The sequence below is a fragment of the Malus domestica genome, chromosome 09 (assembly GCF_042453785.1).
Source record: "Malus domestica chromosome 09, GDT2T_hap1".
NCBI classification, from domain to species: Eukaryota; Viridiplantae; Streptophyta; class Magnoliopsida; order Rosales; family Rosaceae; genus Malus; species Malus domestica.
The window spans coordinates 15,799,916-15,815,843 of NC_091669.1; the positions used below are offsets into that span (position 1 = coordinate 15,799,916).

General features: G+C 36.4%; 1 protein-coding gene across 1 annotated transcript; it reads right to left on the minus strand.

Annotated features, from left to right (window-relative positions):
* Nucleotides 1-9,477: 9,477 nt before the first annotated feature.
* Nucleotides 9,478-11,307, minus strand: LOC103454564 (uncharacterized). The gene has a single exon (XM_070805159.1). It carries the CDS (start codon nt 10,752-10,754, stop codon nt 9,708-9,710), a length of 1,047 nt encoding a protein of 348 aa, XP_070661260.1. The 5' UTR covers nt 10,755-11,307; the 3' UTR covers nt 9,478-9,707.
* Between the last annotated feature and the right edge of the window lie 4,621 nt (nt 11,308-15,928).

The window sequence follows — 15,928 nt, forward strand, 5'->3', positions numbered from 1 at the left end:
TTAGATTATTTGTTGGTGATTTGTTTTAATTTTCGATATTAAATTTATGAATTACCATCCTCGAGTACTTAATTTATTTTTTTTAGAACATTTATGCACGTGACCAATTCAAATTAATTTTATTTCTAGGTATAACTACTGGAAAAGTTAGTTGTTTGGCAGATAGTGCAACCATACACACTGTGTTGCTTGAACGCATCTATTTCACTAACTTCGTACCGAAGAATACACCTTTGACAACCTTCTTAGGCCTATAACCTGATCAAAAGATACGGTAAGGCCCGTATAATGATGTCCAATGGTACAATCTTGACCATTGATGAGGCACTTTATTCTCCACATTCCGGAAGAACGTTGTTAAGCTTTAAAGACATTCGAGACAATAATTACCACGTTGAAACCTATGTAGAAAATGGAGTTGAATTTATGTGCATCACTTCCTACAAATATGGCCAGAAGTGTATTGTACACTACAACCATATGCCCTATAGAAAGGCACTATGTGGGGACTGCGCACGAAATTACACTTTAGCATGATCGTTTGAGACACTTTGGATAAACAGCAATGCGCAGTATCCTTAAATCTTCACACGGGCATCCACAACCCGAAGTTTAGGTTCGATTCAAGGAATCGCATGTCAAACCTGCTCCATTTAAGCCTTCTTATGACAAGATTCATTTGAATCCTCCTACTTTTCTACAAAGGATTTAGAGGGACATTTGTGGACCGATTCAATCTCCATGCGGACCATTTAGATACTTTATGGTATTGGTTGGCGCTTGCACACATTGGTCACATGTGTGCATGTTGTCCACAAGGAACGCTGCCTTCTTCAAACCGTTGGCTTAGGTTATCAAGCTCAGGGCTAACCACCCTAATTATCTGATCAAATCTATTCGATTAGATAATGCTAGAGAGTTCACATCTAAAACTTTTGATGAATATTGCATGTCAGTTGAGGTTGAAGTTGAACATCATATACCCTATGTTCACACCCATAATGGCCTAGCATAGGCATTTATTAAGCGCTTACAAATGATTGCTCAATCGTTGGTTATACGTACCAAGCTCCTGATCGTTGCTTGGGGCCATACAATATTGCACATAGCCATGTTGGTTTGCCTGAGGCCCGTCGCAACCCAACGATATGTGCGTTTTTGTTTGTGCGGTCTATGTGCCGATTAAGCTGCCTTTATGTACAAAAATGGGTCCTCAGAGAATGATAGGAATATATGTCAGATATGATTCTCCTTTTATTATTCGTTACTTAGAACCTTTGACAGATGATTTTTTTTACCGCTCGTTTCACTAATTGTCACTTCTATGAGACTGTTTTCCTGTCGTTAGGGAGATAAGAACGTCCCCGTTCCTTAAGAACGACGCGAATTATTATGGACGACTCCCACTTTGTCACATTTAGATCCCACACCGCTTAGTCTGAAGCTGAAGTGCAATGCATATATGATCTTCAGAGTGAAGCTCAGAGCATGCCAAATTCTTTCACGGATCTAGCGAGCAAATGTGCATGCAAAGATGGATGTATCAAATGTACAACGGACTTCCCTCCTAGAGGCTCGAGACACTCAAGTGGTCGATCCACATACATTAGTGGCTAGCTAATCCTTTACTCTTACACAAAAGCGTGGTAGACCTCTTAGTTCAAAGGATTCACCACCCCGGAAGAAGAAACCCACGACACAGGCTGTTGAGCCTACCATGAATCTGACTGTCGCCTACTCATTCTATCCAACTCATGAGGAAATTCTAGATTACGGAAGCGTCCTGGAAAAAATGTATCCATCCCTCGAAAATCATGAGATTTTGGTCCATTTTACTAGTTTGGATGATGTTTGGTGTAGAAATAAGATGATAATAGATGATGCATTAACGTATACAGTAGCTACCGCTGAGCGATGACATTGAACCACGTTCTATTGATAAATGTTAATGTAAAATTGATTGGTCAAACTAAAAACAAGCAATCCAAGTCATACTCGATTCGCTTGCAAAACGTAAGGTGTTTAGGCCTGTAGCTCTTACTCCTTCACATGTGAAGCTCGTTGGCTACAAATGGGTTTACCTTCAGAAGCATAATAAGAAGAACGAAATTGTGCGTTACAAAGCTCGTCTTGTTACACAAGGCTTTTCATATCGCCCCGGGATTAACTATGACAAAACTTATTCACCCGTTATGGATGTGATTACTTTTTGCTACCTTATTAGTTTGGTAGTTTCCGAAAAACTGAGTATGCAACTTATGAGCATAATAACTGTGTATCTCTATAGGGATCTTGATACAAAAAATTTATATGAAAGTTCCCGAAATACTTACATTGACATGATCAAATAGTTTCAAACCTCGGAACACGTTCTCAATTCGGCTGAAGCGTTCACTCCACAGTTTGAAGCAATCCGGAAGAATATGGTATAACCGTCTGAGTGAGTATTTGACTAGTCATGGATATGTGAACATCGAACTATACCCTTACGTGTTCATAAAGAATTCACATTCTGGTTTTGCAATTGTTGCAGCCTATGTCGACGACATGAATCTCATCAGAACTCTTGAAGAGCTCGGGAGAACTATCGCGCACTTGAAGTTGAAATTTAAGATGAAATATCTTAGGAAAACTCGATATTGTCTTAGTCTAAAGATAGAGCATCGTGCAGATGGAATCTTAGTACATCAATCGAACTACACCCATAAGGTATTGCGTGGCTTTAACAAGGATAAAGCGGAACCTTCGAGTACTACTATGGTCATTTGATCGCTAGACGCAAAACGAGATCCCTTTCGTTCAAATGAGGATGAAGAAGAGATTTTGAAACCCAAAGTTCCTTATCTAAGTGCAATAGGCGGTTTATTGTACTGAGCTCAATGCACTAAACCCAATATCTCCTTCACTGTTAATCTTTTGGCAAGATACAGTAATACACTGACACGCAAATATGGGTATGTTAAAGACATCTTTCGTTACCTTAATAGAAATGGTCCCTGAGATTGTCCACCATCCATGATTTTGGTCATTCCGTTAAAAACTCTTTGGGCAATTTTCAAAGCTTCGTAACTCAATCGATTCTTAACCAAATTCTATCCATAATATATCAAAATGAAGATAACAAAGTATAGAACAAGATTATACCTATTTGGAAGCCCAATGATTGCCGAAGATGGCCGGAAAATAGCCTGAAAGGTGACTGGTCCGCTCACCGAAAATTGGTTAAATTTGAAACGTTCATAACTTCTTCAATACTCAACAAAATCGAGTGATTAAAAATAAAAATCATACTTCTCGATAAGACAAAGAGAATGGCATCTTTCTTGACTGCTAACTCGTTGTGGTTTGGTCGGAAAACTATTCGAAAATGGCTCACTCGAAAATAGTTAGCCACTTTCGAGCCGTTGTCTGACCAAACCACAGCGAGTTAGCCTTCGAAAAAGGTATGATTCTCTTTGTCTCGTCGAGAAGTATGATTTTCGTTTTTGCATCACTCGATTTTGTTGAGTATTGAAGAAGTTATGAATCGGTTGAGAATCAAATTTGGTTAAGAATCGATTGAGTTACGAAGCTTTGAAAATTACCCAAAGAGTTTTTAATGGAATGACCAAAATCATGGATGGTGGACAATCTCAGGGACTATTTCTATTGATTTTCAATCTCAGAGACCATTTCTATTGATCATGCAAATCTCAGGGACTATTTTGGATGTTTACCCTTTATTTTATTTAGTTATATAATGAAAGCTTTATGGATACAAATATCTACATGAGCAGTGAGCATGTCAATTTTCAAGACGTAAACATTTAAAAAAAAAAAAGAGAAACCTCAGCCTCAATATTAACTAATGCATGCGTATGTAGTGCTCTTTTTAATGCCTAAAATATGCTAATAAGTTGTAAACATGGTTGAGAAGTTATAAACATTTTAGGTTTAAGAACACAATGTCATGTTGATGTACCCGCATGCTCAATGACATAATATCAACTCCAAAGAATAAATCATTACCCTAGATAATTTTAGAGAAATGTTTTATTTTGTCTTAAATTTTTATTTGTGACATTGCATATTTTTGAACTTATTGACAATTATTACTATATAGAGACAATTTTCTTAAGACGAGAACTAGAAAAATTATAGCTTATTACAATGTGATATTTATTCCTGTATATAATTGGCCCAAGTTGGGACTGGAATTTTTTATGACTAGATGAAATATTTTGAAAGCAAACCAAACGAAGGTTATTCCTATATTATAGAGATATTGTACTATAATATCAAAGAAAGTTTGACAATACTTTCACAAAGAAAAACAACAATCAATGAGCAAAGTTTGACATGGCTTATACAACAATCAAGCAAAGAGTCTCAGTATTCTAAAAATCAGCCTAGGCCGAGTCTAGATGCTGAGCGGTGGGGTTCCGTGGTGATTTTAGGCAAAACGATCACTAAATGCAGGAAGGGGTTAAGCAATCTAGGTGACCTAGTGTCACGCCCCGGCCCGCGAATAAAGACTATTCATGAGCTATGTGAGCCATATCTTAGCTATAGAAATAAATTCTACAACCAAGATATGGTGGAAAATAAAATTAAATTACAACGATTACATTGTATAACAAATCTTTCAGAATAAAAGCTTGAGTTTACTACAGATAATTTATTGAATACGCAGCGGAAATAAAATATTAGTGTACAAAATTCATTCATACAAGCACTTCCCTTTAGAATATGAGTTAACTCCCGTTCATCCCTTAACCCCAATTTTTGTAATTAAACTCTTAGTTTCCACTTTATTATACAGACACTTCCCCTGACGCCCAATTGTATATTCAAGCCCTTCCCCCGACACTTGACATATACAAGATTTCATTATTTTTATAATCAACCAATTTGTATACTCAAGCCCTGCACCCTACGCCTGACATATAAAAGGTTCATTATTTTATATTTAAGGCAAACTTCAACCCTTGAATATCCTCACAACTTAAACACTTTACACAGAGCACTTGACACAACACAACTCTTTTTCTTTTTTTGCATGAATGTTTATGTATATGTCATGTTCGTATAGATATCAATACTCACATGTTATCTAACAAACCTGCAAGCTTCCACATAAGTCAAATTGATTAGTAACAAGAGTAATATAATCATAATATTAACAAAATAATAATCTTTAATGTAAATGATAAGCAATATGTTACCATTTCCTCATTTTTTTATTGTTTCAATTTCATTTCCTCCCTCTTGTTCTCTTTCTTCCTTCACCACTTCCCCTTCCTCTTCTTTAATATAGCTGAAATTCTACATATGCAATTAGAGTCGGATTGCTGAAAAACTTCCATGAAAGGGAGAGAAAGAAACTGGAGATGTTGGCCATGCAAAGAGGTTGGCAGAGAAGGCTAGCTCAACCGAATGTCAGCTGTTCGAACTGGGGTACAAGTCAGCACATAGATTGGATTATTGTGGTTTTTGGATATGTTATAGAGGAGATGATAAGGAACAACGTTTGTGACGGAAGTGTTTCAATCGGAGCTACGAAAAATAGGGTTTTGGTGCTGATAATATGACTGTCCAGTTTTCTGCGGGATTAAAGACTGAGTTGGTATTTTAAACATATTGGACGATCTCACCGTTGGATTTTCCTGAAATTTGGATATATCATGGTAGAGAGATAGACAAAAAACTCTCATGAAGAAAGTACTATGATATAATTATGGATGATGGTGTTTTGGTCTGTTAAATAGGCCAGACGAATTTCTAGTTTTTGGTATCTTTCTTTTGATAGATGAAATGACGGTGAGTTTGGTGGAGATTTGTTGGGTAAGGTCTCATGTATTTTTCTGGGATTTGTCTCACTTTTTGTACATCATTCTCAAGGGAGATAAATAGAGATGTTCGATAGTTTGGTGGAAGTGCTTCTCATGGCAATGATCTCCAAATGTAAATGCATAAACAACACAAGATTTAAGTGGTTCACCAAATCGACTACATCCATTGGGGTTTGCTTTCATTGTATTTCACTATATATATGAGGGACTTACAAATACAATGAAAGATGGCTTAATACCCTAAGAACATTTTAAAGAAATATAAGAAGGTAATATGAAAGGGAGAATTGTTTTCTTGTTGGAGTGGTTCTTTCTTCTTTTTTTCTTCTTCTTCTTCCTCTCTCTTTTTCTCCATGTCTTCCATTGGTTCTTGCTCCTTCCTTTATATAGATTGTATGACATCTTCATCTCCAAAATATCTCCCAAGTGAGCCAATCATTAGACATAAAATGTGTTCCAATACCAAGGCAACAAGTGTTGTCCTAATGATTAAGAATGATAAGTGTTCAAGTGGCAAAGCAACAAATGTCTAGTTAATTATGAATATCATGCAAGATGTTTCTTGCATCAAAGGCCACGTCCAAATTCTAAGGAATATGAATCCTTAGAGTTTATTGCTTCATGTCTTCCATTGGTTCTTGCTCATTCCTTTATATAGATTGCATGACATCTTCATCTCCAAAATATCTCCCAAGTGTGCCAATCATTAGACATAAAATGTGTTCCAATACCAAGGCAACAAGTGTTGTCCTAATGATTAAGAATGATAAGTGTTCAAGTGGCAAAGCAACAAGTGTCTAGTTAATTATGAATATCATGCAAGATGTTCCTTACATCAAAGGCCACGTCCAAACTCTAAGGAATATGAATCCCACATGTTCCCACCTCATTGGAAGATTTGGAACAAAATTAAATAGAGAATATTGTAGCCAAATGATTAAGATTCCTCTTAGCCTTGTGAATCATCACTCTAAAACCACAAAATATTGCCAACTCATGCACCTAGACACATGTCTAAGCCAAAGGCTTCCCACCTCCACATTTAGAGTGGTGAATAATCACCAAATCATTAACTCCTAATGATTACAAACTTGCCAACTCATCCTTATGTAGACTTCCACCTCTTCACCCTAATCATTAACTTCTATTAATTTCCAACTTCCCCCTCAACCTATCTAAAGTAGTGACTAACTCCTCCTATTTATTCTTTTATGGTTGCCAAACGCCACTTAGCCTTTGTGAGAAAAATAAAGCCAAACTCATCATAATCCCCTTCTCCAAATTCAAACTAAAAATATCTCTAATTACATATGAACATAAAATACTACTAGCTAGTTTTTGAAATAATTTGTAGCAAAAAAGATTTTACATTGAAACTATTTTACATATCGAAAGCAGGTTCTTGCATAAAAAAAATATAATAAAATCATTACATAAAAATAATTACCCAACATACACCCATATATATATAACCATTTTTTTTAAAATACGGGGTATTACACCCAGATGGTTCCAATTTTTTTTTAATTAACTAAGTAAGTTAAATTGGGTAACGCGTAGCCTACCCTAAGGAATTTGTTAAATTAACTCAGTTGTTAATACTGTTTTTATATTTGTAATTTGTTAATTTTGCTTACTGAGCTTATTGGCTTTTATTGTATTTTATCTTTATTTTATTCTCAATATAAGTATATTTGTAATTCGTAAATAGGCATTTATTTATATGATTTAATAATAAAATATATTTATTTAAATCCCGCTTAGATCCCAGCTCATTGCTCGACCAGCGCCTATCATCTTTAAAATCTTGGTCTCAAACCAACCAATATGTCATATTACTCACACTCTATGCATTTGAGTAGTTACTAGATTCAGGCTGCTTGATCCTATATATAGCTCACTCAAACTACCAGTAGAATTATTTACTTAATATGCAAAATAGATTATGAATATTGTACAAGGATGATGCTATCCACACACATCTATGTTAATTTATATAATTTGATAATTTTTAATTTACATAAAGTTGAAAAAAATGCAAAAAAATAAAAAAAATATGTAATAGCACCCCCTTACATAAAGGCGTTCCAACTATAGATGATGTTTGATTTGTGATATATATAAAACTACTACTTGCCAAAAGCATAAATCTCCAAATGAAATCATAAACCTCAATAGCTAGGAAATCCAGCAGGCACATGGGTCCGCATAACCATTCGAATCCGGATGTCGATTTAAAATTAGGCTACTGGTTAAACCAAGTTGGTCCACGTTGGAAAAGATTCGTCCAAATCCGAATGTTGATATAGACAAGGCTAAAACCAAGTTGGCCGTCTCACTTTGTTTGTGCTCATGTTAAAATCTCTTTCTACTAAGTAATAATACTACGTTTACATTTTACAGTGTAAGGAGTCATTTCTTTTTATATTCACGTGATATTACTTCAGTATATAATTATTATAATTAGAATTGTTTATTTTCTTTAATTTTGTTCAAATATCATCTTTAATTCTTAATTCAAAGAGGTTGTTTAACAATTCATATTATCAAACAAATAGACAGTTATAATAACAGTGTAAGGAGTTATTGAGGTTAATGATTAGTTGTCAAATCGTTTGAATCATATAAAGAACTAAGCAACCTCAAAATTCAAAGAGATTTTCTTAAAAGTGATCTTTAGATGACGATGAAGAGAATGAATGCTTGAATTTTGACGTTTGTTCAGCAAAATGATATCACATCGTTATGTAAAGAGGAATTGCTTGTTAAAAGTAAGAAGTTAAGTAGTGTCCCAAATAAATAAACGTAAAAGTTATGATGAGTTGATGTTGAGTCGATAATTATTGTTTAAATTTCACTCTTAATGTATATGTATTGTTGTGCATAAGTAAAAAGGGATTATAGATACAAGGGTCCACAGATTAGTTAAAACCTTGAATTGTACTCCTCCATGATCCTACATCATTTCAAAAGTTAGGTGTGTATCCCCGTCATTTTATATATTTAGCCTTTATCCACAACTAATCACATCCAAAATTCCAATATAAGTGTCTCAACTTTCCTCCACTAACTAGCATGCGCTTTTAATTATTTACAAATATTGAGAAAAGAAAACAGAGAACGCTAGGTGGATATGGTCGAGACATAACATCAATCTAACAATTATTAACATAAGGGTGCGGATTCTATAGAGAGATCTTCTTCAGATCTCACTATTCAGAGTCTAAAGATTAACAATTCAAACCATCCAAATTAAATTCAATGATTTTCATTAACTCATTTCGCTAGCGCATTTCACACAAACCAAAGAGTTCTGATCTCTCTTGGACAAAACAAAAGCTCGAGTTTCAGGGTCGTTAAGCTTCGGAGGATCCAAATTCGCGGATTGTCTCCTACTTTACCTAATCTTCTAATCTCAACCGGAAATAATAAATTAGTTGATGACTTCTACTCAATTTTTTAATCCAAACAATCCTGAAAACACTCTACATATAATTTTTTTTAATTTTTTTTTTTATACAAACGAAGAGATTCAAACTTAGATACGGAGATGAGAGTACTAATCAGCTTAGCCCTAACCAACTTGACTAAGCATTAAATCACATAGCATAAATTAAGAGAGCATTAAGGCACATTAACATCCATATTTTAGCTAGTGAACGACACACTGTTGATTGAAATAAGGTATTTAATGTATACAGGAAAGCCTGCATTGTATTACATTTGATCAACCAAGTGTGCAGGTTAATAATATAAAGGAAAAACAGAAACAACTTCTTCCTTGCAATGAAGAAGAGAAAACAACTTCTTCCTTGCAATGAAGAAGATAGAATTAGACCTATGATCGATCTAACATCTGTTTCTCTGCTGTTTTTATCATGTCAATACCTCTTGATTCTTCGTGGAGAACCGTTTCAGAAACTCGTAGGTGGTGATCATTGTTGTTGCAGAGACTGACATTGAAGCCCAACGCGGCCCCAATCCTCTGTAACAAGCCGTCCACCCACCTTCCTTAACCAGATTCCGAATAGTCTGTCCAATTGTTGGTCCACGACGGCCGTTCTCCTCCCCATCCAAAACTTGCAGCCTTGTCTTAACTGTATCGAGGGGCATTGTGATCAGGGCTGACATGCCACCCGCCATGGCTGCACTGACTCCCTGAACTGCCATGACTGTTTTCGAACCCGGTGTATACGTGTTGACTCCATTCTCATTGCTCAAATCACCTTTTTTACAAAGGTAATACCCAACTCCATCCCAAACTGTTCTTTGAGCAACAGAGTAAGATGCCCACCAAATTGCACTTGACGGTGCATATGTCACAATCGATATCCCAAACCCTCTATACAATCCTCTTGGCCCATCCGTCTTCATGATTTTCCTAAATGCATCGATCCCGTTAACATATTTACAATCAGATGCACTAGGAACTTTGGGATTTGACTTCACACCACCTTGCACCATCAATCTCTGACTCACAACATCAATTGGAGTCCACACAAGCTGTGAAGCCATTGATGCACTCAACCCTGCAGCGGCATTGGCAATGGTGGCAGCAGTGGACTCCGAGAACCCTAACCTAATTGTGGCAGTTCCGACTTTACTCTTAGTGACCTCAAGCGCCGCCATGTAAAGCGCCCGGGCAGGTATTGTACCCATCAAAGAAGTCCCAAATCCTCTATACAACGCCCTAATTCCATCATGCCTAACAATCGAAAGCGCGGTCTTGATGCACGAGACTTGGGATTGAGCTACTTGTTGCCGGGTTTTCAACACCACAACAGGGTAAAGAGTCGCTGAAACGCCGGAAAACAGCGCGGCGCCAAGGACGAAGAACTTGGATTTATCAAGCATCTGCCAATCAATTTCAGCAGGAATACGAACTTCTTGCGCCGATTCCTCCTCGGCGGTGCTCAAATTCATCTTAGCCACCTTCTCTACGACTCAAATTCCCCAAAACTGATCAAACCCAGACCCCAATCACCCCCAAATTTCACCACTCAAATCCCTAATCTCCTCCAATCTCGCACGAAGTTCCACAGTTTCAACTACAAACCCTATATGTACACAAATTTACAAATCGAAAAAAAAAAAAAAAAAAAAAAAAAAACTAATTTTACGAGCTTTACAAGGATGAAGCCTTCAAATATGATACAGATTCGATAAATTTCATGACGAAAAAGAGGATCGAATTTCAACGGATCAGGGTTTTTTTCCTCCTGTGAAACCAGGTCTTGGATGGGACAAGAACCGCTCCGAATGCGTCCAACATTTTCAGATAAAAAAAGAGCGAAGCTTGTCGGAGAACCTTACCGGAAGAGAGATCATCGGTAGCCGGAGAAGCTCGCCGGAGCAAGCTAGGGTTCCGATGGGCACCAAACAGAGGAGGAGAGGCAGTCAGTGAGAGAAAACAGAGAGAAAGAGGGAAATGGAGAAATAGAGAGTTGGTGACCGGTAATATGGCGGGTTTTATTTTAGGCGGAGAGTTGAGAACCGGTAATTTGTGCGATCCTATCCGTTTCAGTAAAAAAAAAAAAAAAAAAAAAAACCTATTTTATGAGCGTTGGTGGGTCCCCCTCCCACACTCCCCTAATATTCATTGGCTTAAATTAAAGTTTGGCAGTTAGTTTTTTTTTTTTTTTTTCTGAAAATAAAACTTCATTAATGACCGGGAATGTTACAGCCTTACGTAAACAAAGCAGACATAAAACCAAACTCAAGCGCCCAAGGATTCGCAAACTGGTGGAGTGGATTTGGAGCAGAGGAAGCCAACATGAAGGTGGGAGAGAGGAAGTAGATTCGCCGGAAAATAAACAGTGACTGTGGGAAGCGGGAAAGAGAATGGAGCTGTGGAAGGGGTAGGAGGACTAGGAGAGGATGCCGCCAGCCCAAGCCTGACAAAGGGCCAGCGGCACATGCGTTTGTTTGGCAGTTAGCTTAATTATCATGAAATTAATCAACACACTAAAAAGAAGATTTTGCTCATGTGTGAATGAAGTCAGATCCATGACACCACTTCTTCTACCTAACTATTAACACAAATTTTTATAGAGCTCACTTCATAATATATTTTAACGATTCAAATCAAACAACGCATGCGACTCATAAAGATGAAAATTTGCTAATTTATGAATTTATCCAACTAGACAATGACAATCCATGGCCTCATACTGACATAACAAACACGGTCTACGACTCATAAGGATGAAAATGTTGGTCCATCTCATGTCTTATGATGTACAAATAGTAGGCGAGATTACAAAACTCTAGTAAGATATGGTGCATGTGTAATGTTTTCTTTGGTAAAAAAAAAAAAAAAAAAATGCTAGTCGACAATTTATTTACCACATGTAGAAGTGTTTTCTTCGGTAAAAAAATGCTAGTCGGAGAAGTTTAGCCGTGCTACCACTATGATAGTCTCAGAGTAGGCTATTTACATGTTAGGCTATTCACGTGTTCATCCCAAAGGCCAAGTATGAGAAGGGCAGCCAAGCTTACTGTATTCGACGCTTCAGTTGTCGAGGAGTTCACCTTATCAGTCGAGGCCATTTTGACAAAGGGACATCCCACATAATTTTTTATAATACCTTCACACTTCACGCTCTCACCATACATCTTATAATTTCTAATTACACCTCGCATTTTTACATGCTTTCTTATAATACCCTCATACAACACACTCTCACCATACACCTTACATTTTCTAATACACACCACATTTTCTACATACACCTCACACTCTTCACATCTTATGTGCAAATACATAAAGTCATCCAAGGCACCTTCGGTATGGAGCTGAAGCCGGTGTGATCCAGAATTTTTCTAATTTCTCTATTGGATGTTGGATATATGTCAACAATCTATGATAAATTTATGTATGCAAATAAATAAACAGTGTATGAACAATGAACTAATATTAAATAGAAATATTGAAGATGGAGGCTTGATTACCGTAATGTCCTTGAAACAGAAATTTCGCCCCTACAATGCTTGTAGTTCTCCGGACGTCTGTTTCGCCAAGATTCAACGATCGAATTAGAATTTCAGCAACGGAAAACTTAACTTCTGGCGAATTTCCTTATGGTGCTCTCAGTAAGAATGCTATGGATAAGGAAGAAAAATATAATAAAAATAAGAAAAATCATAAATGTTGTGTTCAAAACATTTTAAGAGGCCCATAGTGCCTGTGATAAAAAAGAAAAAAAGAAAATAACGAAATCAAAAAATATTGAAGCAATTAACGAATATAAATGCATTTAAATTGTCTAAGTCGCGCGTAGCACGCTGTGATTTAAAAAATGTCTTTTGCACACGGTTGTTTATTAAATATTATTTCTCAATTTTTAAACACTTAAGAGGTGCATAGTACTAGTTACAAAAAAGTCGCTTGCACACGTATAATAATGTGATTCAATTAATTGTCAAATGATTTTTTTTTTTTTAACAAACGATGTTATTTACACTAAGGGGGAGGGGGTGGGCTTAGCCTCACAATGGGCTAGCAATAATGTGATTCAATGAATTGTTTATTAAATATTATTTTATTTATTCTTAATGTAAATTCTATAAAAAAAACGATTTTATTATGTGAATTCAGTTGTTTTAATTGGTTTATGAGGGGTTTCTTCTAGCATGATCTAAAATTATTTATTTATTTCAAATATTTGACTTTCATTTTGTCAATTTATGCATAGAAATACATTTAAAGCGTGTAAGTCGCACATAGCATACCATGATTCAAAAAATGCCTTCTGCACGCGCGTGAGCTCATGCACGAAGGCTAGTTATATATAAAACCGAAAGGTTGATGGATAATGGAGAGCAGTGTGATGAATAGTGGAATTTGGGGTCGCGCATGAGACAATTTTTGGTGTCACCCACTTTAACAAAAATAATTGGACCAAATTAGCCCTCAGCCACAAAAATTCAAAACCTGCTCAAAATAATATATCAAATTATGCAAGGGTAAGTTGGTAATTTGGTCATCATAAAATATAATATAAATATAAATGGGGAGAGAGAAAAGAATAAAAAAATGAAAGGGAAGAGAGAAAATAATAAACAAATGACAAAGTTGATTGTGTCCACGTGATGAAGAAGAAAAATATAATAAAAAATAAGAAAAATCATGAATGTTGTGTTCAAAACATCTTAAGAGGCACGTAGAGCCGGTGATAAAAATAAAATAAAATAACGAAATCAAAAAATATTGAAACAATTCAAGCATATAAATACATTTAAAATGTCTAAGTTGTTGTAACATTCCACATCGCCAAGAGGAGTGATCCTTAAATGTATATTCTCATCCCTACCTAGCACGAGGCCTTTTGGGAACTCACTGGCTTCGGGTTCTGTAGGAACTCCGAAGTTAAGCGAGAAGGAGGCCAGAGCACTCCCAGGATGGGTGACCCACTGCGAAGTTGCTCGTGAGTTCCCAAAAACAAAACCGTGAGGGAATGGTAAGCCCAAAGCGGACAATATCGTGCTACGGTGGTGGAGCGGGCCTGAGAAGTGGTTCGCCCCGGGCTGAGATGTGACAGAATGATATCAGAGCCAATCCCTGACCGGAAGTGTGCCGACGAGGATGTCGGGCCCCTAAGGGGGGTGGATTGTAACATCCCACATCGCCTAGGGGAGTGATCCTTAAATGTATATTCTCATCCCTACCTAGCACGAGGCCTTTTAGGAACTCACTAGCTTCGGGTTTTGTAGGAACTCCGAAGTTAAGTGAGAAGGAGGCCAGAGCACTCCCAGGATGGGTGACCCACTGGGAAGTTGCTCGTGAGTTCCCAAAAACAAAACCGTGAGGGAATGGTAAGCCCAAAGCGGACAATATCGTGCTACGGTGGTGGAGCGGGCCTGAGAAGTGGTCCGCCCCAGGCCGGGATGTGACAATTGTGCTTAGCACACTGTGATTCAAAAAAATACCTTTTTCACTCGGTTATTTATTTTAATATTTTTTTTTCAATTTTTAAACACTTAAGATGTGCGTGGTGCTAGTTATAAAAAAAAGTCTCTCGCATGCGCATAATAATGTGATTCAATTAATTGTCAATGATCATTTTTTTTAGCAAACGATGTTATCTACACTAAGGAGATGGAGTGGACTTAGCCTCACAATGGGCTAGCAATTAGTTGTTTATTAAATATTATTTTTTTTCAAATCTTAATTTAAATTCAATAAAATGTAGATGAAAATTGAAAGACCACTTTTATTAATATGGATTCAGTTGTTTTGATTAATTAAAAACTGCTTTTATTAAATGCATTTATTATTCATTTCCATCTACCTTAGTAAAAACATTTAAAACATGTAAATCGCGCATAACACGTCATGATTGAAAAAATGTTTGCTGCACGAGCGTGAGTGCGTGCATGGAGGCTAGTTATATATAAAGCCAGAAGGCTGATGAACAGTGGAGAGCAGTGTGACGAACAGTGGAATTTGGGGTCACGCATGAGACAAAAATTTTGGTGTTACCCACTTTGACAAAAATAATTGGACCAAACTGCCCCTTAGCCAAAAAAATTCAAAACCTACCCAAAATAATATATCAAATTATGCAAGGGTAAGTTGATAATTTGGTTATTATAAAATATAATATAAATATAAATGGGGAGAGAGAAAAGAATAAAAAAAATATAAGGGAAAAGAGAAAATAATAAACAAATGACAAAGTTGATGGTGCCCAGGTGATGGGAAGAAAAATATAATAAAAAATAAGAAAAATCATGAATGTTGTATTCAAAACATCTTAAGAGGCACGTAGCGCCGGTGATTAAAAAAATCAAAAAAAGAAATCAAAAAATATTGAAGCAATTCACGCATATAAATACATTTAAAATGTCTAAGTCGCGCTTAACGCACTGTGATTCAAAAAATACATTTTGCACGCGATTGTTTATTAAATATTATTTTTCAATTTTGAAACACTTAAGAGGTACGTAGTGCCAGTTATAAAAAAAAATCTCTCGCACGCGCCTAATAATGTTATTCAATTAGTTGTCAAATAATCTTTTTTTTTTTATCAAAGGATGTTATCTACACTAAGGGTAGGGAGTGGGCTTAGCCTCACAATGCGCTAGCAATCAGTTGT